Source organism: Propithecus coquereli, unplaced genomic scaffold (genome assembly GCF_000956105.1).
Source record: "Propithecus coquereli isolate 6110/MARCELLA unplaced genomic scaffold, Pcoq_1.0 Scaffold1, whole genome shotgun sequence".
Classification (NCBI taxonomy): Eukaryota; Metazoa; Chordata; class Mammalia; order Primates; family Indriidae; genus Propithecus; species Propithecus coquereli.
This window is the reverse complement of record NW_012133857.1, coordinates 15,956,987-15,981,924: the sequence shown is the minus strand read 5'-3', so window position 1 is coordinate 15,981,924 and position 24,938 is coordinate 15,956,987. Positions and strand designations below refer to the sequence as shown.

Sequence of the window (24,938 nt, the reverse complement as noted above, 5' to 3'; positions counted from 1 at the left end):
CCACATACCTAACCTAATCTTCCCACCTTCAGAAACAGTGGGGTAGAGACCGAGGATGCCCCAAGGTGAAAGTCAGGAGATTGAACTCCAGTCCTGACTTTTTTGGTCTGTGACCTTCACCAAGGCCTGTCCTCCCCAAACCACAGTGCCTCTCATCACCTGAACAAGGGAGTTGGAACAGGCAAACCTGAAGGCCCTATCCAGCTATAAGATTCTAAAATAAGAATGTACAGGATACTTCGTCAAAATTAAGAACTTGTGCTTAAAGGATACCATCAAGAAATTGAAGACACAACCCACAAAACGGGAGAAAATGTTTGTAAATCATATATGCAATAAAAACTGGTGTCCAGAATATATAAAGAACTCTTACAACTCAATAAACAGAATCCAATTTAAAAATAAGCAAAGGACCTGAAGAGACATTTCTCCAAACATATACAAATAGCTAATAAGCACATGAAAAGATGCTCACCAGGAAAATGCAAACCAAAACTATGATGAGATACCACTTCACGTCCGCTAGGATGGCTATAATTTAAAAGATAGACAACAACAAGTGCTAACAAAGACGTACGAAAAATGGAACCTTTATACACTGCTGGTGGGAATGTAAAATGGTATGGCTGCTTTTAAAAACGGTTTGGCAGTTCCTCAAAATGTTAAAGTTACCATATAACCTCACAATTCCACTCCTAGGTATATACCCAAGAGAACTGAAACGTCAGTTCATACTAAAACTTGTACACGAGTGTTCATAGCAAAATTATTCATAATAGCCAAAAAGTGGAAACAACCCAAATGTTCATCAACTGATGAAGGAATAAAATGTGGTATGCCCACGCAATGGAAGATTATTCAGCCATAAAAAGGAATGACGTACTGATACATGCTACAACATGGATGAATCTTGAAAACACTGTGCTAAGCCAGACACAAAGGGCCACATATTGTATTATTCCATTTATATGAAATGTCCAGAATGGGCAAATCCATACAGACAAAAAGCAAATTAGCAGTTGCCTAGGACTGGGGCAGGGGGTCAGATGGAAAAGATAAGGGGTTTCTTTTTGGGGTGATGAAAATGTTCCAAAGTTGACTTTGATGATAGTTGCACAACTCTGTGAATATAGTAAAAAAACACTGAATTGTATAATTTAAATTGGTGAACTATATGGTGTGTGAATTATATCCTCAATAAGGCTGCTTTAAAAAACAAAAGTATAATATGAACATGCCATCATCCTTACTAATCAGTGGAGACCGATTACTTCTGTTACTTTTTCCCCCAGGTCCCAATGCTGGGTGCCAGTGACCAGTGTGGACCACCTGAGCCTGGCTGCAGAACACTGACTAACGAAGCTGCTCCACTTATGGATGAGGGGCCTGTTTTTACAACAGTCTGTGCTGTCTCCCCCAGCTTCACGTGCAGCAAGGGTGGAGCTCTCTCTGCTACAGCTAAGATTAAATTGTCTAACTTTCCCAATATCAAAAATGCATTTTTTAAAAAGGCAAGAAGAAAAGAAATGCAGAAACTTACACATTCTTCCGAGTCAAGCCCTGCAGCCCTACTGCAGTACTGCTGTCTAATTCTGTGAGTAACCCAAATGACAGCTGTGTAATTACATCGGTTCCCAAGGACCCCGAGCCCTGACAAGGGTCAGGCATGTGTCATCACTTTGCAGAAGCCCGGAACCGACCACCCTGACTCTGGGGTAACAGGTAAACGTGTCTTGCCAGGGAATGAGGAAGACTTTTAAAATCCAGGCACTGGCTGGAAGTAAAACATCTCACTTTCTCATTCTCCCCAGGGCAAAGGCTAAAGAGAAAAGCCCAGGTCAAGAATTACTGGCACAAAGTGAAAGTCAGACCAGATAAGACTGCAGACTTAGGGAAGTGTGACTGCAAAGCAGTAAGGCTGTTTGTTTAATAAACACTCCAGAGTGGCATAAATACATGTTCCCTTCAAAGCAGTAAGCTTGGGAAGCTAGACACGTCATTCTGATAATATTGCCATTCCTCAGAACATTTTCAAAAATGCCAGTATAAGACCTTCTTCAGAGCCCACGACACGTTGCACTCAAGTTCCTCAAAGATAAGAAAACTTGGTTCTTTGAAGATAAATTTGATTTTCTCACAAATACCCAAGAGTTTCTCCAAGGAAAGACTGGGGAATAAGGTCAGTGCTCAACCAGGATCATCCATTTTTAGCCAGAAGCAAAGCAAAATGAAAAGTACAATTGAGATCTGAAAGCAATTCAGAAGACAAGTGTTCCAGCATCGCCAGGATGAGGGTGCAGCCCCTAGAACAACTACTTTGATGAGAGCCCCATGTTTTGGTTGTGTGAGGTCTGATGTTTTCATTAAGCAATTACAGTCTCTCCCGCAGGGGGCCTCTCTCTACCTCCCGCATTCTAGTCCCAGGTTGGAAAGAGAGACCATCAGACACCTATTAAGAAAATAGAGCAATTAAAGCAACCTCAGGGTGCCTGATGTGGACACAGTGATGCTTCATTAAGTGGTCAATCATTTACTGAACACCCCCTGCCAGGGGCTGCGAAGGATTTAAGAGAAAGGGAAGACTGGGTCCCTGCCCACAGGAAGTTCTCATTCTTGTTAGAAGCAATAGCAAAACAGCATAAGATCAAACACAAGCAAACATAAGCTCAAACATGATCAGATGACAGGGCTGCCCCGACCCCAGGGACTAGTGCACTCAGTTCTGCAGAGAACGCGCCACGGACCCAACCTCCCTGGCTTGAGCACTCCACATGCAAAGCCACAGCGCGGGGAAAGAAGTCCAGATCCACACATCAGAACCTCCAGCCTCGGATGGCTACCCAGCTTCAGGTCGTGACCAAACCCATCACTTCAGTTATTCATCACAGACAAAATGAAGACAGATTTAGGAACAGAGTGGAGATGTGATATTAACTGTGCTCTGTTCGCACTTAAAACCAGGAAATATCATTTGCTTGCCTGGAGACCGGCTGGGTCATAAGCCTGTCCATTACCGGGCAAAGCGTTTGTGGTTTGCATTTCACAATCACAGTAAATTCCACAACTCTCAAGCTCAAGGAACAGTCCAGACTTCAAACAACAGCTGGCCTTTGGAAATCGTGAAGCAGCTCCTCTCCAGAGGGTGGGGAGGAGGGAGGGTCACCTCAAGCTCAGGTCTGCTTGGCTTTTTCAGTCCCTCTCTACCCCCCACCTCCTTTCCACAACAACACAGGCACGACCACTGTGGCTGCACTGGCAGGGGTGACTTTTCTGCTGCGGGGCCCAGATGCAGCAGTGGCGTCACAGGGAGACGGAGTGCAGAGTGGGATGGGGACTTGGGGCCTTGCATGGCTTTCTCAGGGGATCAGAAGGAAAGGTGAGGCCCGAGTCCTCTCCTTAATGTTATTCTTACAGCAGACGATAGGAACGACGACGCCTTACATGTGCACCCTGCTCGGTAGGTTATAAAACACCTGCACACACATCCCATTTGAATTTTTACTTCCTACTTCATGCCCAGTGAGGAAAGTGAGGGCCACACAGAAATGAAGCCAGGTCACAGGACTCCAATTCTGCCTTCTTTCCATGACATTCCTCATGCTCACTGCTGCGCACAGCACTGGGACAGTGACTACAGGCCCCAGTTACAACCTTGGGGTTTATTCCCTCAGCAAAGAGTCATCTAGTTATCAATAACTTCTCTGAGCTTAATTTGCCTCATCTGCAAAATGGGGATGCTATTAACTACTGTAAGGCTTGCTGTGAAGACAGACAAGACACAAAATGCTTAAGCTGGTGCCTAAAATCAAAGGGTGCAAGCCGCAGCCCTGCTTGGTCATCGCACGGAGGGGAACACGCTCCCATCGAAACATTGGCAGGGCCACAAATATTAACCCAGTCCCCAAACTGAACCTGATCTTTCTGCTCTCAGTCGCTGAGCTCCCTGCCACTGAAAATGCTGACCTGGGCACCTCGGCACCAGCCGCAGCGCCACTCACTCAGCGCCCCGCCGGGCTCCCAGGCAGCAGCGAGCCCTGAACTATGAGCAGGAACGAGCCCTTGCTGGAGAAAAGGGAAGGGGCATGTTCCTCTCTCCACCTCCACGGACTGGGCCACGAGAAGGCAAAGGAAAACGATCCTGGGAGAACACAGGGATTCAACAGGCGTGGCCTGTGATTGATTTTTTAAAAACTCCACAGCACTTTGAGGTGGGAGACAGGAGGAGGTTTCCCCAGTGCTCAGATACTGCCAAGCCCTGAACTTCACTAGGAGGTAAAAAACTCTCGCTGGGACCACGCCAGACCCACAGACTAGTGTCTTTTGGTCAACGAGGGCTCACCCACACATTCTGCTGACTCTTCACAAAGACCCCAGGCTAACAGTGAGGTGAGACAAGGACTACAATCTCTGTTTTACAGATAAGGAGGCCAAGGCCAAGGGAGGTGAGATAATTTGTGCAGTCACAAAGCTAGTCACAGCAAACCTGGAGCCCAAATCCAGATCCGTCTTCCTGCAAAGTCTGCTCCCCTAAGGACAGGGCAGCAGGCTGCAGAGGGAGGGAGCCAGAGCAGGGGACCCTGAGAGCCTGAGGAAGCGAGACCTGGCATGTAAGGAAACCAACTAGCACTTGCCGTCCACGGAGGGCTCCCTTGCAGAATCACTTTGAATCCTCTCCACAATGTTACTACTATGGCTCCCATCACGCGGATGAGGACACTGAGGTCAGGGGCCACATGGCAGAGAAGAAAGAACAATGACCTGGGTCCTGGTGAGCCCTTGCGCTGGCAGTCACATCCCATCCGCTAGCCTAGGTCTCTCACCTGGACGAGGTGCAGGGAGGACTCCATGGTGCCAGGAACGCAGCGTGGAGGAAAGGGCACGAGATTCCGCACCTTAACTCCGCTGCCCTCTTGCTGCTGGGTCTTGGGTACGTCATCTAACAGCCCCACGCCTGGGCTGCCTCGTGTGTGTCAGCAACACTCGCAGGCTGCTGCACGCATGAAATCAGGCAGCATGATGAAGCACGGCGCAGGCTGTGTGCGGTCACACGGGCTTGAGGGACAACCGTCATTATTCCAAGTCTAGCAATCACACGGCTGTCGGCCAGAGTTCCCCTGAGGTGCGTTTTGCTCCTTAGCTCTTGGTTTCTTTTCTCATCTCAGCAAGCTTTAAATCACGAGAGGATCAGGGCTCCCACCTGGGCCAAGCGAAGAATGAGAGACAGCTGGCCAAGCAGAGTCCAAGTTAGCTGAGAAAGGGGCTGCAGTCACCACCGTGCCTCGCAGGGAGGGTGTGCAGCTTTGGAGTTTCTTCCTCCGGAGCACTGTGCTGAAGGCTTCAGTCTCCTCAGCTACAGCAGAACCAGATCCTGACCATTAAATTAACCCCCTTGCTTTCCTCAGTGTCCCCAGGGAAATAAACAACCCTTTGTTGTTGTCTAAACGAAGAGAGGGTCTGGTCCAGGCCTGGGCCCTCCCATGGCCAGCAGGGTCACTTTCAGTTCATCTCTCCACCAGGTCCACCCCAATACCCTTTATGACCACGGCTGCCTTAGGCTGTTCGGCGGGACAGGAGGACTGGGTCCGTCCGGTAAAAACATCTTCAGGAAAACGGCTTTGGAAGCAAACCCCAATCCAGCAAACTGTAGTGGGAGGGATCCTCTGGCCATCCAACCTCCCACTCAGCCAGCCCCTCACTGGGCGCTCCGAGCATGTCAGCCAGTCTTCCCAGGCTGGGGCCGGCGATACCTACCTCACAGGACTACTGTGAGGCTTACGCACGTGGCAAACCTCTGGCTCACAGCGCCATGTTTTCTAGGAGCCAGGGCCTATGCTAACCCCCTTAGCCACTTTACTTCCTCTTTCACAGAAAAGGAGCAGACACAGAAAAGAAAAAGTGGTTTTCCACAGTCGCAGAGCCAGTGAAGGCAAAGCTGGGGACGGAACCCAGGTCTGACTCCAGGGCCCATAACCGGGGAAGTGATGGGTATGGAAACTTCTATGCCAGGCCCAAACCTAGGCTTCACGCACTAATCACAAGCATGAATGTGAAGCCCACCTAGAGAGACCCACCATGAGGTTCCGCTGCCAGAACCTCTGCCCCATGGCCTTACCCTCCTCTGCTTGGGGTTCAGGCACCATCAGTCTGCAAGCCTTGGCTCCCCTTCCCAGCCTGGCAGCTGAGCCTGGCAGCTGGCATCAAAAGTGCAAGTGTGAATCCTGGTCCTGCCAATAACTAGCAGTGTGGCCTTGTGCAAGCAATTTAACTACTCCTGGCTTTGTTTCCTCACCTGTAAAATGAGGCTTTTAACAGTGCCTCCCTCATGGGTTTATGGTAAGGATTAAATGAGAATTAGAGATTACATAATCACATATCATATCATGTAACAACAGAGATACGTTCTGAGATGTGTGTTGTTAGGTAGTTTCTTTGTTGTGTGAACATGATAGAGTGTACTTACTCAAACCTAGATGGTATAGCCTACTACACACCTAGGCTGTATGATATGGCCATGCTCCTAGGCTACAAACCTGTGCAGCAGGTTGCTGTATGGAATACTATCAGGCAATTGTAACACAATGGTATTTGTATTATCTAAACATAGAAAAGGTACAGTAAAAATACAGTAAAAGATAAAAAAAAAAAAAATAGTACATCTGTATAGGGCACTTACCATGAATGGAACTTACAGGTCTGGAAGTTGCTCTGGGCGAGTCAGTGAATAAGCAGTGAATGAATGTGAAGGTCTGGAACATTACCATACCCTACTATAGACTTTATAAACATTGCATATTTAGGCTACACTAAATTTATTTAAAAAAATAAAGTAACTGTACTATGTTACAACAGCTATGACATCACTAAGCAATAGGTATTTTTCAGCTCCATTATAATCTTATGGGACCATCATCCTATATGCAGTCTGTTGTTCACCGAAACATCATTATGTGGTGCATGACAGTATACTGCAAGCCCACCTAGCTCAGTAAAAGTCAGCTATGAGCTAGCAACAAAGGTGGGGCACGGTGGTTCACATATGTGATCCCAGCACTTCAGGAAGCTGAGGCGGGAGGATCACTTGAGGCCAGGAGTTCCAGACCAGCCTGGGCAACATAGTGAGACCCCATCTCTACCAAAAAATTTTTTTGATTAGCAGGCATGGTGGTGTGCACCTATATTCCCAGCTACCTGGGAGACTGAAGCCAAAAGATGGCTTGAGCCTAGGAGGTTGAGGTTGCAGTGAGCTATGACTGACCCACTGTACTCCAGCCTGAGACCCCCACAAAAACAAGATAACTAAGGAAAGACCTGCTGCATTTATTAACCAACTCTGCCAATTCTCTTCTGCCCTACTATATCCACTGGCCTGTGCTCTGGCTATTTCCATAAAATAATAAGGCAATTTATGGCCAAATGATTTCTGCAGGTTGGTATGCATGAAAAAAGTAACAAAATATTTTATGGAGTTAAATGGGGTAGGGAGAAGTAATCAAAACTATCTTTTGGAAAATCACACAGAAAAAATTTGAGATAATTAGAAGTGACTCAATGCCCAGCTTGCTTTGAAGAGACACTCCTTCGTCACCACTGCCCCTGGTGTTCTCAGACCCTGTCCCTCCACCAGATGGGAAATGCCTGGCTTCAACACAGACTCATAGTTGTAACTGGGGTGAGTGGGAAGAAAAGAGACTGGGAGACAAATGCCCTGGCCTAAGTCCCCACGTGGCTGCTCTCTCACTGTGTGTCCCTGGGCAAGTGGCACTGCTGGGTGTGGAAAAGAAACAGACACATCTGAAGGTCTCTGAGGTCCTCTCCAATCCCAACCCCATTACATCTGTGATTCACCATTCAGGGTAAACCCAAACCAGGCCATCTCACCTGCTGTTGCCCCACCTGGCTTTAATGACATCAATTAGCTTAGTCATTTGGCCAACCTAAAATATACCAAAGCTTTCTCTACCAACCGCACTAGTACCACCCTACAGAGTTTTCTAGAAGATTTATTAAACACCTCTCTTTTACCAAATTCTTCCTGGCTGTCTCCACTTCCTTGCATTCTATTATAATTTAGAATTTTAGATGTTTTAATTCCACTCCCGCCAGATAAAAATTCTAAAAAGAGCTTTGGATAGATTCTCCATTAATTTATATTTCAATAAATCAGAATTTATGTAATCCCAAAGAGAAGTTCACATCTGCATTATCATGAAAAAAGGACTAAGGAGCTAATTACTGACACAAAAGGGCAGCATTTTACACATTTACCCATTTAAGCTGTTTTTGTACAATTTAAAAGCAGGCATTTAAATATAAACAGTGTTTCATTATACCCCATTGTCATCTATTTACTGAAGAACACTCAAGGATGTCTTCTTTCAAAAATATTGGTCACTTCCTTATATTATATTAGAGTAAAATAATGAAACCACATCTCTTCAAAAATGGGGTTTTTAGGGAGAGAAGAAGATATTCTTCGTATTAATTCATACTATCCCCTTGTATTCTGACTTAAACCAAGTTAGCACAGTGAGTGAATGTGCTTAATGGACTATATTTTACACATAAGAAATGTTCAAAAAAGTACTTTACGAATGATTAAATAATGGCTATGTTAAACTACTCATTTTTAAACTTCTCAGCTTTGGTGCTATATTAATTTATAGCAAAATTCGTATAGAATTTAGAAGTGCTTTCATTATTGCATAGTTTAATGCTGTGCCCTAACCCTTTAAAAATAAGAATGCAGAGGCCATCTGCTTGCACTGCATTTCTGACTCTTACAAAAGCACAGCAAAGACATGGCTCATCCTGCCCCAACAATGGACCTTGTACAAGGACCCACGCTGCAGACTCCTCCTTGAATTTGGTTCTTAGAAAGTGTTTTTCTGAATGACAGTGGCCGCTTCCCTTTGTTGAGAGGACAAAAACCCTGCAAGTTAGGACACACTCTCTTTTGCTGCCGCTGCTGGAAAACCTAAAGGCCAACTCTGTTCTGGCCTCAGCACTCCGCTTACCTCCGGCACCTCGGCAAGTCTACTGTGTTTCCATTCCCCGTTGCCCCGTCTTCTCATCAAATTCTATTTTCTGAACCACCTCAGAGAAGTATGAGGGGCATAAACCCTATATACATACCATAATAATAATGAGATGTTATTGTGTGTGAAAATAAAATAGTTAATAAGAATATGGGACCTCAAAAACATACCAGATTGGCTATTTTTCTTCCCCAGCTAACAGGGACATAAAGGCAGTATTCATTGTGAAACCAACCTGTAGCGAGCAAACATTCCAAAACTGATACTCAGTTTTTGTGCTAGGAACTTATTTACCTATTAGCTACCTAGAATGAATATTTTACTGGAAAGAACTGTGGTACCCAAGTGGTTGGCGCTCAAAGCAAGGGAAAGATAACAAGTTTTGGTGCTTTTTATCTGGGTCACCGGTACAAAAGAGATTCCAAAAAATTTAGTGCTCAAGTTCAAGGCCTTTCTGCTCCTAACCAGATGCTCTGGATGTCTAACAACATCCAAGAGAGAGGCCATACCCTACCCCCAAGATTTCTTTCCTATAGGCTAAGATATAGAACAAAGCGGGTCACTCATCAGAGTGAAATGACCACCGATGGCAACAAGATGTGACATGGCAGTAAAACTACACAGGCTTAGTGAAGGGCAAGTAAGATGGAAATGAAAGACACGCGAACCCTCCAACCCAGAGAGTTTTACTTCTAAAGACCCAACCCAGCCAAGTGTTGCTTGGGTGTAAGAAGCACACACAAGGATATTCAATGCAGCATTATTTGACATAGCAAAACTTTTGGAATTAACTTAAACACTCATCAGAAAGAGAACAATTAAATAAGCTATGGCGCATTCATACAGGGAATATTTTACAGCAACTAAGTAGCTGTCAGATCTCTGCACACAGGTACGGAAAGATCTGTAAGACACATTACGTGGAAAAAGAGAAGCTATATAACTCATGCATTCTGTTCCCACTTGCATGAAATTTAAAAACCCAAACTGTATATATAGTTCAAAATGCCCAGATTACCTATACATACATACACACACAGTGAAAACCAATTCTGAAAGATCACACAGGGCTGATTACTGTAATTAGAATGAGTTGAGTAGCTAAAAGAGGACGTTACTTTATTTGTATTAATTATTTAAAAGAACGTTTTTATGTATTATTTGTGTAAATTTTGAATGATGATTTATATTACAAATGCAAAATATGGAAAACAAGTCCGACTGTTCTCTGACCCCACGTTATAGGTTTTCCTTCATGACAAGGCAGCAGGGAAATGGGGAGCAGTGAGCTCTGCTCAGTACGTCTCGATAAACATTTGTTGAATAAAGGTGCCTCAATTTCCTTTCTTTTAAACAAGTGTCCCTACAGCTCTAAAAAAGCATCTGTGAGTCTAAGCTGTGCAAAAATTCCCCATGGACAAGGAAAAGGAGACAGGGTCAGCCCCCAGAAGGTGACTGAGGCAGGGGAAAGGGAAAGAGAAAGAGCGTGAGCCTCTGCCCGGCCCCTGCGAATCCCCACACGAAGCCAACCTCGGCCACCCCTCCCTCCTTCCAGGGCCTACCACGCTACCCCGGGCCGTCTGCACCCGCCTCCCTCGGGTCAGCCCCCCACTTCCCTCCAGCCTGACCTCACGTTCATTCACTCAAGAATTGCAACAGATGTCCTGTGATTTCTAAAATTACCGCTCACCCAGCAGGGAGAAGGAAAAAAAATTAGCAGAAATAACTGCTTTGAGGTTCTGAAGAAGAAAGTCATTTTCCTCAGCCTGGATAGCATCTGGGGCCCCACTTAGTTAAAACCACCAGAAAAGGCTTGGTCCCACAAAGTCTGTGTCAACAATAGCCACCCCCACCTGTCCCCACCAACACACACACACACGGTGGGGGTGTGCAGCTGACCGCCACCTCAGGCAGTTCCTTCTTCATCCTCATCTTCGGTTGTTCCCACTGTCTCTTCCTCCTGCCCAGCCAAACACCCTTACTGCCCGTATGAACAGCAGCTGGGAGAAAATCAACCTCACCTGAATTAACACAGGAAGACCTCCTCTACCACTTTCTTTATTTCCATTACATGAGCAGAACAGGACTTGGGGACACAACCTGTGACTGCTGATGGCAGAGCCCCCGAGTGTGAGCAAGGCAGGAGGCAGAACTGGGGATGCTATTAATAACACCTATTTCTGGATCACCTGCTAACCCCACTCTGTCCCTACCCCTGCAGGGCCAGGGACAACCCCCGATACCCCTCCTCAGCACATCCATCCGCTTGGCAGTAACACTGCACACAGTCCCTCCCTGTGTGCCCAACCACGAGAACTCTAGAACCTCTGCACTCTCTCGGCAACTTTCTCTGGTGAGGAGCTGTCGGGGGTATGTTGGGGAGTTCTCCAGCAACACCAGTTTTAACACGATCTCAGTGTCTCTACTGCTGGGCATGTTGTCTCCTCTGTATCAGGTAATCCTCATATTTTGCAAACAGTTAAAAATTAAGTACTGATGGGGACAATTAAAAAAAGGAAACTAGGCCGGGAACGGTGGCTCACGCCTGTAATCCTAGCTCTCTGGGAGGCCGACGCGGGCGGATTGTTTGAGCTCAGGAGTTCGAAACCAGCCTGAGCAAGAGCGAGACCCCGTCTCTACTAAAAATAGAAAGAAATTCATTGGACAACTAAAAATATATAGAAAAAATTAGCCGGGCATGGTGGCGCATGCCTGTAGTCCCAGCTACTCGGGAGGCTGAGGCAGGAGGATCGCTTGAGCCCGGGAGTTTGAGGTTGCTGTGAGCTAGGATGACGCCACGGCACTCCAGCCTGGGCAAAAGAGTGAGACTCTGTCTCAAAAAAAAGGAAACTACCCACCAATCAGCTACAGGGGTCTCTGTTTTTCACACAACCATTTTTAAAGTGCTGAACTGAAGTTGAGGTTAAGAAAGAAATGCACCTCCCCACATGCTCTCCCCCAAATGAGCTGAGAAGGACACGTATTTAAGGCAACCCGTGAGGCTGACCTGCTGGAGGTCACTCAGGCTGTGGCCTCAGAAAGCTGAGGGGCGGGGTGCAGGGATGGAATCCTGATGGCATCTTTTAAGTCCCTTTTCCAGCTGTGTCTGATGCCATTTCTACCACCTGGACTTTTCAGTTAACTGAGTTTATAAATTACACACTCACACGCACACACTTTTTATTCAGCTATAAGCCAATTTGAGTGAGTTGTGTTTCTGAAAGCTCTAACCCGAACACTTCCGGCTAATAATCTAATACACCCCAATATTCTTACTGTAAGGTGATGTCCTTCGTTAAAGGGTCTGAACAGGGAGGTCCACTGTACAAGGTCTGACTGTAAAATAATAAGATTTCGCTTTTAAACAAAACAAACAAATGAGGACCCCACTGGAATTCTTCTTCTTAAAGAACTTTAATAGTAGTAAATACGAATTCTTTAAGAGTTAGATTTTATTTTTGAAAAAACGTCAATACTCAATCAAGGTAATGTCTGTTCAATAAAAGATCAAGCTAGGTAAACTGTTCTTTGTCAAAATGGGGTAAGACTTGAGAGAGATGTAATTATTTCTGTAGCTAATAAACTGGTTCATTTTTTGTTATTAGGAAACCGGCTCTGGGTAAAGCGTTACTACAAATGTCCACCTACTCCGGGCATTTCTCTGCTCTCCCTCCACCACTCTTTACATAAAACGTGACACTCACACGTCTGCCCAAATAGAATCAGTCACAATGTGGCTAATGTACAACACTGAATACAGAAGCCAGCTTATGACTTAGGGATTCACAAAGTATCAACAAGTACTTGTCTTTCTTCTCTCTTTAATAAAGAGTTAAATTTGCCAAGAAAGAAAGATACAATCCTGAAATTAAAGGCGAACTCTGACAGGCGTTTCCTGGGTTTCATTAATATTAGACAATGAAAGTCAGCCTCTCAGGCAAACATTAATCATTAGCCAATTGTTGAAAATTAACTAATGATCTGTAAGGATGTACCACGGAGCGCTTGTGTGGTCATTCATTTATTTATTCCCTCATTTGGTGTGCATTTCCCGATGTGCCTCCTGTGTGCCAGGCAGAGCGTTAAGCTCAGAAAGCTATAGACGCAAATCAGACTCTAGTCTCAGCCCCTAGAAACTCGTATTCTAGTTTCATCCAAAGTCACTTAGCTAAAAGCCAGGGTATCAGACCCCAAAGCTCACGAACACAGCCACCACACCCCAAGCCACTTCCTGTAACAGTTATAAAACAAGGCATAAAGGGGCTGATACTTGCAAAGAGGAGAGTTTACCATGCTTATGCGAGTTCAGAGGGAAAGCAACATTTATACTTAGGGCAGGGGTGGGGGGGTACAGGGAGTGGCCAAGGATCAGAGAAGGCTAAATGTAGGAGGCAGCGTGAGCTGTCCTAGAAAAACAGGTAGAACCTGGGCATGCAGAAATAAGAAAGCTCAACTCAAACATAAAGACAATAGAGCAAAGACAGTGTTGATGATGTATGCAACTAACACCCACCCTTAGAGGCTATGCCCAAGGCCCCAGGTTACAAAATTGTGTTTCAGGTATTACAATTTAAACCGCTATGTGCAAAAACTGGGAAATGCTAAACCACATGACCACGCAGATACAATGAACTTGTTTTTAAGCCCAGCTAACACTGTAACACTGGGATCTCAGGCATTGAGGAGAGACAGCAATCAAAGTAGACTGTCCCACAGCATCCCTGGCCATTGTAAGGCATCCAGGCCTGTAGACAAGTGTCCACAGCCCAGCACTGCTTCTCAGACAGGTCCCACCACTCTCTACTCCTCTGAGCCCTAGAACCAGAGCACAAAATGTTCTAGACTATCCAGCTCTGAAACCCAGCTCTGAGGGCTCCTTTAGCCACAGGTGCATGACAAGGGTCAGAGACCCTAAGCTTTTCAGGAATAAACGCTTATGTAACTTCCCACCCATTCCCAGCTAAGGACCTCCAAGGAGTCTATAGAGAGACCCTTCACCTAGGAAAAATCCTACCTATAGCCCAGAGGAAGGAATGGGTGAGGTGCTTCTCCTGAGAAAACTATTCATTTGGCAGTCATCAACAACACATATTTACTGAACATCTACTATTTACCATTGCACCAGGCATGGTTGGGGATTCAAAACTGGTTCACTATAGCCTGGCACAACAGTTGATGCCTATAATCCCAGCACTTTGGGAGGCTGTGGCAGGAGGATCGCTTGAGCCCAGGAGTTCGAGGCTGCAGTGAGCTATGATCACACCATTGCACTCTGCCTGCCTAGGCAGCAGAGCAAGACCTATCTCTAAAAAGAAAAAAGGTTCACTATGAATTTTATTCTGAAGATGCCTGGTAAGATAAAGATGTGCATATAAGTAACTAAAATATAGGGTATTTTATATGCAAAATGCCTCAAGAGAGGGTAAGATTGTTCCTTAGGATCATGTCAGAAAAGCCCTCATGGATGAGACCTAATTTGAGATTGTCCTTGAGCGGCTGTGGGAGATTTACACATGTAGCTGGGGTCGTGGGGAAGACAAGGCATTTCAAATGGAGAGGACAGTAGAGGAAAAGCCAGAAGGTGGGCAAGCAGGGGAGGGGCATTTAGGAACTGGGGGTGGACAAGTGGGCAGGAATCTGCAGGAGAAGAGTGGGGAGAACACCAAAATGTTCAGACCAAACCAAGGTAGGCCTGGCCATGGGTCTGGCCTTTCCTCGGTGCGCAGTGTGTAGCCGCTGCAGCTGCAGGACCACTTCTCCAGCAAAAGTCACCTGGCGGTGGTGTGAAGGGAAAGGAAGAGGAAGGCAGGAGAGGTAGCGGAGGCAAAACATTAACAAACTAAAAACACAAGCAAACAGATGGGCCCCAAGAACAAGGTGAGGAAAAGGGCAGGAAAGGGGTCACAGACTTGGTAAGACTGTTCCTTCGGGTTAACGAGCCCTCACGCAGCACCTGGTCTGATCGATCGGCCCTTGGCTAGATAAGGGAATAGACAGGCATGGCCACCACCCTTGCCCCCCAGTCTTTCCGTGCCGGTGCAGAGATCCGGGAAGGCCTGCGCTGGCAGCCGAAGATCTCCGTTTTGGACATTTCTAATTTGAGGCAGTTCCGCACTCCAGAGAACAAGGAGGCAGCGTCGGAGGGGGAGAGGACCAGGAACAGGCTGCACAGACTCAAAACTGTTCAGCCACGTCAGTCTGCGTATGAGAAACTGAAGTTTGGGATAGGAAATAGCACGTTTTTCATCACAGTGAAGTTTGATACTGTCGTCCACTCCACTCTGACACTCGATACAGAAGTGCTTCCCTCTGTGCTAAGAAAATAAGGGAGGAACACTTTTAATAAGCGGAGCTGAGGAAATGCCGCTACTGACGGAACGAGGCGGGACATTGCTGTGGGAACTGAGCTGCACCGTTTCCATGACTTCAGCCTCCGCTAGTCCCTGCAAGTCCACAAAGGAAAGCTGTGTAGAAAGTTGACATTGTTTATATTTAAAAAAAAGAAAAAGAAACTAACCCTGGGAAAACTTGCTGCCCCCCAAGGTAGTCTCCAAATCCCAAAGGTAGCTGAGTTACATACAACCCAGACCAAACACACACTGGACCAAGAGGGAAGGCCACATTTCTTACCCAACAGAAGTAATAATTTCACTACAAATGAGCTGTGAAAGGCAGAAACGTCATCCGTTACACTGGCCCTGCATCTCACTCTAAGTGCCCAGCACACACGCTTCCCGTAGAGCTATCAAGCAAAGGAAACCATACAGCTTTGCAACCCATGACAGCCTCTGCCCTTTGTTTTGCCATTCACATTAAATGAAAAGTATTTACTACAGATGAAAAATAAGCTTCGTTCAGCTGCCTCTAAACCGATCCCAAAAATAGAGCAATCACTTTGGTACAAATTGGGTCAAATGTATTAAAAAAAAACCCCGGTTCCCTGGTGGGAAGACCAACATGGCATGGGACCTTGCTAAGAGTCAGGAGGAAGTCTACAAAGATCTTCTCTTCCCACAGTGGGAAAGGAAATATTTAAAGAGTCAGGCAGAGTATAAACTCATCTGGCCATGTGACCATCCAAGTAAAAGCGAGACACAAACTTGAATACGAGGAGTTTCAGAATACTAAGAGGTCAAAGGAATATACATTGGTTTGTAGAAAGGCCTGCCAAACTAACGCACTGCCTGAACCTCCTAAAAAAATAAATAAAGTCCAGTGTTTAAGAATTGTCAAGGAAGGATCCACTGGGGAGGGGCTGTAAGAGGGAAGAAGTTATCCATTTCCTGTATTTTATTCCCTCGCTTCTTAGCTGAGCAATTCAAATGCTCTGACAGCACTTATATTAGTGCCCTGAATTTCCCTGGGAAAAAATCAGAATATTAATTGGTTTACACATGCAGCTACATTAATTATTCCATTGATCTGAATTAATCTGCCTTTCTGAAAGGTATTTATTTTCTAAGTTTGTTTAATCATGTTCTCTTGAGCTACAAAAAGCAACAAACTGGGTCACCATCCACTTCGTTAAATTTGGTAACAAGACTAACACCATCTGTGGCCTAGACTATGATGATCTATCTCCATTGATGGGAGGCTTTTCACTACTTCTGCTTTTCCTTTAAAATGATCATCCAATGTCACATGTCGACAACCAAATCCAAATGTCCAAAGTTACACAAGTAATCTCTGGCATAGTATAAATACATACTAACAGTAAGTGTTCATATGTGTATCCAACTCCCATTCACAGTTGTATTTTCAGCAGCAATATCCAAAATTTCTTTTAATTCTCTAGAAATCAAACTACCGAAGCCTAAACACAAATAGATAGCATGTTACATCTGAAACATGCCACAACATTTTATATGTAACATGGAATCCTGTATATAAACCATTAAGACTTATTCACAAGAGCACAATTTCACTATCTTCAGAAGCCAGCGGAGCTCTCCCACACTAGGTAGAGCCTAGTGTGTTTGCCTTTACAACACTCACTCAGTTAAGAACATCCAGCCCTGCTAAAATACAACTTCAACACGAGAAACCAAAAACAAACAGAACCAGCGAAAAGAGGAAAAAGCAAAACAGCAGCTCCCTTCTTCATCTACCATTCTGCACAGCCTCCGATCATAAAGACCTGATCCTTGCAAGAAGGATGCTGCAGCAGCACCAGAAAAAAACTGAAATGGCTTCTGAATCATCAAAGAAAGATTACAGAATGTCGAGGTAGAGACAATCCTAGTGATCTTCTTATCCAATCCCCGTAATCGCCAGGTGGGTGAATGGCAATGCAGACAGGGTATGAGAAATGCCCCAAAATACAAGTAGTTGACAGCCAAGTGTGACAAGCTCCTAGTCCCAGTCCGGTGCCCTTTAGTGCCTTTTTTTTTTTTTTTAAACTATATCAACCTTTCCCAAAAGAAGTTCCATGGAACACTAGTTCCATGATGTTAAAGTCTTCTGCCAAAAAAAGTATTTAAAGAATCCATGACCAATTACTTTCAGGGACTAGCTGAGTTAAACAACATAAAACCTGTTTTCTAACTGCAGAACTTCCCAGAGGTTTTACTAAGCTAATGTGCACTATAAATCTTTAAGAGGGCTATAAAGTATATGGAGGTATCCTGATTTATTTAACCATACAATCATTTTAATTTGGGACATTTCAGAAGACTGGGAGTAGGAACTTTAATACCATACTGTATTATTCTCCAAATTATGATCTATATAGATTTATTAGTTTTCTTGTATTCTACTTCTCTAAAAATGAATAGTTCATGTACAAAATCTATGATAATTCTCTACTTACCAGAAAAATTGACCAAAGTACCCACCACTCCCAAATAACACTGGATTTAAAAAAAAAAAAAAAAAAAACCTAATATTATCAGGAAAGACTGGTAGATAGCAAAAGCTTATGTGGAAAGAAAAGTTATTTTAAAATCTGCTACAAATCTCTTCCATAAAAAGTCCACATCTATTTATACGACATTCATGACTTTAAACCCTTTCATTCAGTATAAATTTGAGAATATAGGTCAAAAAAATAAAAACCAAAACCACTGTTGCAAAGCTCCAGGAAACATCACATGCATGGCTGTAAACTTCAACCACCCAGAAGGCCAGCTGCATAGAAGCATAGAAGCAAACAATAACCACGCACCAGGACAAGGAGGAACTCTAAGGACACTTACCAAGTTATGATTTGTTGAATTAGAATCATCTTCGGGGAATGGGATGTAAATAGCTAAGGCCACACAATTGGCAAAAATAGCCAATAATATAAATATGTCAAATGGTCTGAAAAATTTTGTTAAGGTCTATATCAGTTATGCAAACATAAATCATTTCCCTTATCACACTCTTGATCACATCACTTTTGAATCACTTTTAAAATGAAAATGACATACACAAATCATATTTTGACTGACTTGTGACTGGTAGGTTTTCAGCAGACGTAGTCATCAGTGGTCATCTCATAGTAGACATTTCTATCAAATGACCTCTCTGTGTCCTTTTCTTTTGTTGCAAGGATCATGTTACACCCATTCTTCTGCTGTACATTGTATATTAAGACCTAAAAGTACATCCAATTAAGGCGCTATGTGAACCAGGTTTCTGCTTCTGGTAGTTTTAAAAACAACAAGGGCCTCACTAAATTCCCGGCTGTTGTAGACACAGAAAAGTCATCATGGGATAAATCTCTTCCACAGATCCTTGCCTCCATATGTTAGAGCCATTTTCTCAGGGGCTATTCTTGGTGGTGTCAGTCCAAATCTCCTGTCTGGATTGGGGCAGGCCAAGTCACTAGGACCTTCTCCATTCCACCTGTGACTTTTTCGTGGCATATTCCAATACCTCTGACAGTGGGATAAACAAGGCAGGCTTCAGCTCCCTCCTCTGCTTTCACTACTAGAGCAATCAATGGCTATAAGTGTTTCAGATTAAGAGATGGACTGAAGCTCGTTTATAATGTACTGTCACTGTGCTCAATTTATAAACAACTTAAATAAAAAAGCCATAAGAAGTCAGCACCAGACATTTTCAACATAGGAGGCTTTCATAATTCTAAATCTCGGAGGCCTGTCTGGAAGAACCACTTAGAGATCAGCCTTCAAAAGATACTCACTTAAACGTTCTGGTGTTATTAAGAGACACGGTCAAAACTGGCAATGCAAAATTTGACATCTGCCAAAATGACTGTTTTTCTTCTTTTGGTTTTCAGCCTTTCCAAATGCAAAGTTTCATGAGCACCAACCTAACCTGCAGTTCCTGGGCTTGATCTTACAACAGTGCTTCTCCGATATACTCACCCACAAGGGGAAAGGCCACTGATATAACTAAATACCTCGAGGTATTTAAAATGTGAGGATATGAACAGACTGTTCTCTATTCATCCTCACACCCTTCTGGGAAACCCAAAAATGCTGCAGGAAACAAATATCCTTTATCTCTATGGAGTTATCTTGAGTTTCATCAAACCTCAGCCCCTTGAAGAGCTTTGATAACTCATTGAAATAAGAAAATGAACAACATTATTCCCTTACTAATTTCCATGGATTTATTTAACTTATCTAGTATTACAAATCTTTCATCCAGGGATCCAGCTTTCACACACCTTAAGAAAACTGCAGCATTTCCTTTTAGTTTCTCCTCATAGCAGGTCCCCACTGAAATTTAAAAAGTCAAGTGCCCCAAGGTTGTTCTCTATGGAAACACACTTAGTCTCTCCCTTCCCCCATCTCACCCTTCTTCCTATTCAATTTCCCAATATCTAAATAATAAACCAGCAAATCTGAGAAATACTAACACTGTTCAGGAAGGCTAAATACAAGGTGTGTTTTTTTCTTTCTGTTGGTTCAGTTTCAGTCTTCAGGTACGGGCAGATACTATCTCACTGCCACAAGATTTTTACCAGCGAAGCAGAACAGAGCAGAGAGAAATAGATGGGTCTAGTCCTGACAATTCCTTCTGATAAGGAGAACACCCCTCACTCCCCCAGGGTGCAGGACACTCTGCCTTGCCTGTCTGTAAACTAGACTCTTGTTCTCCCAGGGCAGACTGGGCCTGATGGAGCTGTCTTTGGGGAGGATTTCTATAACCTGGTCCCTGAATTAGAAGGAAACTGTCATTTGAAAAAAAGTGGATCATAAAGTGTTTAAGGATCTATCTGGTCTACAAACTGTCCCATTTGTAAACAGGCGTCTCCTTAAATTGGCAGCCACATCGCCTAATTCCTGTCCGTACACATGTGTCTGGCAACTTGGAAAAGGGAGACAGCAGCGTGATGCAGGAATTCACTCTGTACACATAAATTGCTATGTACCAATTACTGTGCACAAAGAGAAACAACATCAGGCCTCCCACCTCACTCCACACAAAATTAATGATCCCACTGAGAGGGCTCTGCTTACTCAGAGTCATGTCAAGCCAACCTAAGGAGGAGATATTTCTGGCGAAGTGCAGCTGCTGCCCATGACTCCAGCGATGCCACTGAGGCACATCCTGATTCACCTAATTCCCTCCTAGCCTGACACGAGGGTTCTGCTCTTAGACTAGAGAAGAACTTAAAGAGAAAATGCATACACACAACCCCAGCTATGTGAGAGACACCATAACTCACTCTAGAGAAGAGACATCTGTTCTAAAAAGAAAAAGCAAACGAAAACCCCTCAAATCCTACCCTAGCATTTGGCTGCTCTCTCCAAAACCTTTCTAGACAGTTACCTCATTTTAACTCCTGTCCATGAGCAGAGAAGACAGCCAGCTAAGACAGAGGGCATGCAGACAGCTGTCTACTGGGGACCTGAGTTATAAGGGGATTTCAGCTCTGCTTTCTAGCTGGTGGCCAACATCCTCCCTTTTCAGTGTGGCCCCCCCATCCTCCCGTGCCGGGTGGGAGAAGCCCTATACTCACACCCCTTTCTACAGTTAGAAACTGCTCTAAGGCCCCTGTCAGTCCCAAACATACTTCTGCAGAAAGGAAATGTTTTAATTTTATCCAGATTAATGAATCATCTGACTAATTAAAAAGCCTTTTGCTCAGAAAGCAGGCCTCAGTCAACCTTTTCTGAAGAATGGCAGTAACTGAAGGCTTGCCTCCGGGTTTGGGGAAGGGGATGAGCTGGCAGAAGCACAGTGGTTTTCCAAGATCTGGGACGTGACAACCGTTCTGGGGCATTTGGAGTTCAGTTTTAAAAATACAAAGGAGACACCCAGAAATGTAACTCCAGTCCAAGGACATAGACAGAATTTTTTATAAAGGCAGCAACTGCAAATTCCTCCACTGAGAGGGCCGTTCTCTAACCCATAAAGGCTCAGGAGGAAGAGGCATGTGCAAACCTCTCCCTTCACAGGCTCCCTCATGCTCACGTTTCAGATGCTTTTTTGGAACTTGTCAAAAGGAAATTCCAGGAAGTCATAGCATTGATCAGCCAAAAAAAGGAAAAAAAAAAATCAAAAGCACTCGCTCGCTATGAAGTAAGTGTTGATATCTGTAGCTACCTGAACAGTTAGAATCGCCAAATGCAGAGCTAGAGGCAACTTAGCATTAATTGTAGTTGCAAGGCCGGGCGCCGTGGCTCACGCCTGTAATCCTAGCACTCTGGGAGGCCGAGGCAGGCGGATCCTTTGAGCTCAGGAGTTCGAAACCAGCTTGAGCAAGAGCGAGACCCCATCTCTACTAAAATTAGAAAGAAATTAATCGGACAACTAAAAATATATAGAAAAAATTAGCCGGGCATGGTGGCGTATGCCTGTAGTCCCGGCTACTCGGGAGGCTGAGGCAGAAGGATCACTTGAACCCAGGAGTTTGAGGTTGCTGTGAGCTGGGATGATGCCATGGTACTCTAGCCTGTGCAAAAGAGTGAGACTCTGTCTCAAAAAAAAAAAAAAAAATTGTAGTTGCAGAAGCAAATTTCAAACATTGGAATGAGAAGATTCTACTAAAGGTCGAAAATGTATTCAGTTCCAGTAGAGTCTCATACAGTCTTTTTTTTAATCGTTAGATCTTATCTGCAATAGGTTCAATGCATACCACTGCCCAAAAACAACAGTGCATTTAAAACCAGCCATCTAATGTCCAAAGACCAAAGGTTAGTTTCATATTTTAATTATCTACCACTTTGAAGTTTCAGGCTGTCACTCCCTTCCCCACCACTAAACACACACACCCAGACAGTAGGCTAAATATACCCACAGAGCCACCCCTCTGCAACCTGAGGAGACTGGAAGGTATAAAACCCCTTATATACAGCTTCTTCTGTTGCTCACATTCCAGACTGTTACAGCTTTGTGTCATTTCAGAAAGCAAATCCTTTTAAAGAACAGATGGTAAAAGAGAAAATAAGAAAGACTTTCCCCCAAAAAAGGATACTTCCATTCCACTATACTAATGCAGGCTCTTCGGATGGGGTTATTGAGTGACAAACAGAAAAGGGCGCGGGCAGGTCGGCTGTTGGACGAGTTACCCTGTTTTTTGCTCTTGGCGTATTGCTGTCGTTTTCTTTGGGAGAGAGATCCTACAGGTGGGGGTGCAGAGGTGCTCATAGTTTGGGCAGCCTTGGCCTGTCTAGCAGCATCGATTGCAGCTTGCCAAGACAGGACAGTTTGCTTGGAGCTATTCGGCTGAGAAGTTGGTCCTTCACCAGAAAGAGGGAGTCTGGTGCCTCTTGCATAGTTTGCCTCTGGAGAGAAGGAGAAAAAGAAAGATTAAAAAAAAATGTATGAGAATCCAATGTGCAGGGGGAAAAAGCAAAGGTGGTCTTCCATCAATAACAAGGGGACTCATGCCTATGTTTCTATTTTGAACCTCATGTCCTATTTTTCAGAAGCAGGGGTTTGGTCAACCAGAGCAGCACGGAAAGTCCACGAGCTCTGGTCTAAGTGTCGATCACACGGGATCATTGCTGCATCACACTCAACCGGGTTAGTATCCTTCACAAGGAGCCTTTTAGTACATTTCTTCTGACGAACTGAGGTCATTCCCACATTTATTCCACATCTTCTCTGAATTTTAAAACCCATCTATCTCTAATGAGTTAAGATGTACAACAGTTTTTCTCTAACATAACTACCACATCACCAAGAAAAAAAAAGGCAGTGACAATAATTCAATAGTCTTAATCATTTTCAAGGTGTTACTCCAACATCTTTCCAAAGCCACAAATGCATTTTTTTCAGCATGGGGAAAAAAATCCTCCACTGGCACCCGGGCAATACCAAAAACCCCATAACAAATATCTAGATTATGCACTGACACTTCCTGCAAATGAAAATTCATGATGCTTGGGACTCATTTCCTCCACAGGCTTCCGAAAACAGAAAACATCTTTAGGGCTTTTTTGCATTTTAAATTGCAGCAGCATCAGCCAAGCCAGCATCCAGAGAGACAGACAAGGCAGTTGGCCTGCACCCCTATACCTAGGATAGCCTGGATCATGCCAGGGGCCCTCAAGGCCTCAGCAGGAGCATGAGAGTGTAGGCTGGCATTCAGGTGCATACAAGACAGAAGCCCCCACCAGGCTTGGGTCAGGCCACCCCCTAAGCACCTGCCTGCCTTCCACCACAGCCTCCTCACTGAAGCAGAAGTCAAAGTGAGAGAGGTGGCAGAGAGGTAGAGGGATGGGCATTTGCAAAACCAATTATTGCTAAGTAAAGAGTCAAGGCAAGCACAGCTCTGCCTGCCCAGCAAGCCTGAGAAGGGGGCAAAGAGGGCGGGCAGCAGGCTATCGGCGCCGGGGACAAATCGTGCCAAGCCTTTCCCTTGGGGAGCGCTCACCCGGAAAGGCTTCCAGCCGACCCGGGTTGAGGGGCGCTGGCGATCTCCAAAGACGAGGGCTGGCCAGGAGCTGCTCCAGCCTCCCTCGACCCAGCCCCGGCCGGCGTGCAAACTGCACGTGGTGCCCCGGCCAGAGCTGGGGAAAGGAGCCCCACAGCGGCTGCGACTCCCCGGGCATTGCTAGGTTACCGACGTGTGCACAGCCCGCGACGGGAGCGGGAATACACGCTCCACCCGACCCCCTTCCCGCAGATGCCCAGGCCGGGCCTCTCCTGAGAGGGAAGGGGCGTGCTTCACCCATCGGGGCTTGAAGGGTGAAACCCGGCAATCCTAGAATTTTCCGGATGCCACTGGGGACCTTCTCTAGTCAACGAGGGGGCGGGTGAGGAGGGGAAGAGGCTGGAAAGGGGGCTCGGCTGAAGACTAACAGCCCCCCCTTCCATCGCTACGGGGCGTTGAAGGAAAGTTGAGCCCGAGGACACTGAACCCGAATCACCTCGACTCGCCGCCCCTCGGGCTGCACAGCACTCCACGCACTCAACGGCCGCCCCCACCCCACAAATGCAGAATTAACTCTGACATTCAGGGCCTGAAGGAGAAAACGGAGTGGCTGTCACGCATCTCCCTTTCTATGTAGATGACACCGAGCTAGAAGCACCCTCTCTCCAACCCCTCAACCCACCCAGCGCAGCGGAGACGTGGGGGTGGGGGTGGGAAGGGGGGTGGGAAGCGGAGGACCATGACAGGATTAGATTTGGCAGCGGGTGCCCGGGCTCTGGCTGCTCACCGTTCGCGTGGTCCGTTTGCTGCTGCCGTTGATGCTGCATTTTTTTCATCATCATCATCATCATCATCCACGAACATTTATTGAGCGACTACTGTGTGCAGGGCACTGTGCTGGGCGTTGGGGCGGGGGAGGAATGGGTAAGGGGATCACCAATAGGTAGGAGCCGCGGTCCCTGCCCTTATTCTCGCTTCAGCAGGGGGTGGGGAGGGATGGGGACAAATAACAGAAAATAAGGATAATTTATAAAAACCGCTCGCCACCCAAGCTCCCTCTTTTTCAAAAATGGAGCAAAATAAACTTTTTAAAAAAATAAAATCAGATGTATATATTATCTTAA

General features: G+C 45.3%; 1 protein-coding gene across 4 annotated transcripts in view; it reads right to left on the bottom strand.

The window, feature by feature from the left end:
- CACNA1D (calcium channel, voltage-dependent, L type, alpha 1D subunit) overlaps positions 1 to 24,786 on the bottom strand; it is a 318,714-nt gene extending 293,928 nt beyond the window's left edge. For 3 of the 4 annotated variants that reach the window (XM_012638174.1, XM_012638184.1, XM_012638166.1), the window contains exons 1-3: positions 24,602 to 24,786; positions 22,411 to 22,720; positions 18,230 to 18,335 (exon numbers count right to left, since the gene is read on the bottom strand). In XM_012638174.1, coding sequence (XP_012493628.1) covers positions 18,230 to 18,335; positions 22,411 to 22,720; positions 24,602 to 24,668 — 483 coding nt within the window. In that variant the 5' untranslated portion in view covers positions 24,669 to 24,786. The remainder of the gene's footprint in view (positions 1 to 18,229; positions 18,336 to 22,410; positions 22,721 to 24,601) is intronic. The other variant, XM_012638179.1, reaches the window with a different exon arrangement.
- Positions 24,787 to 24,938: the final 152 nt, after the last annotated feature.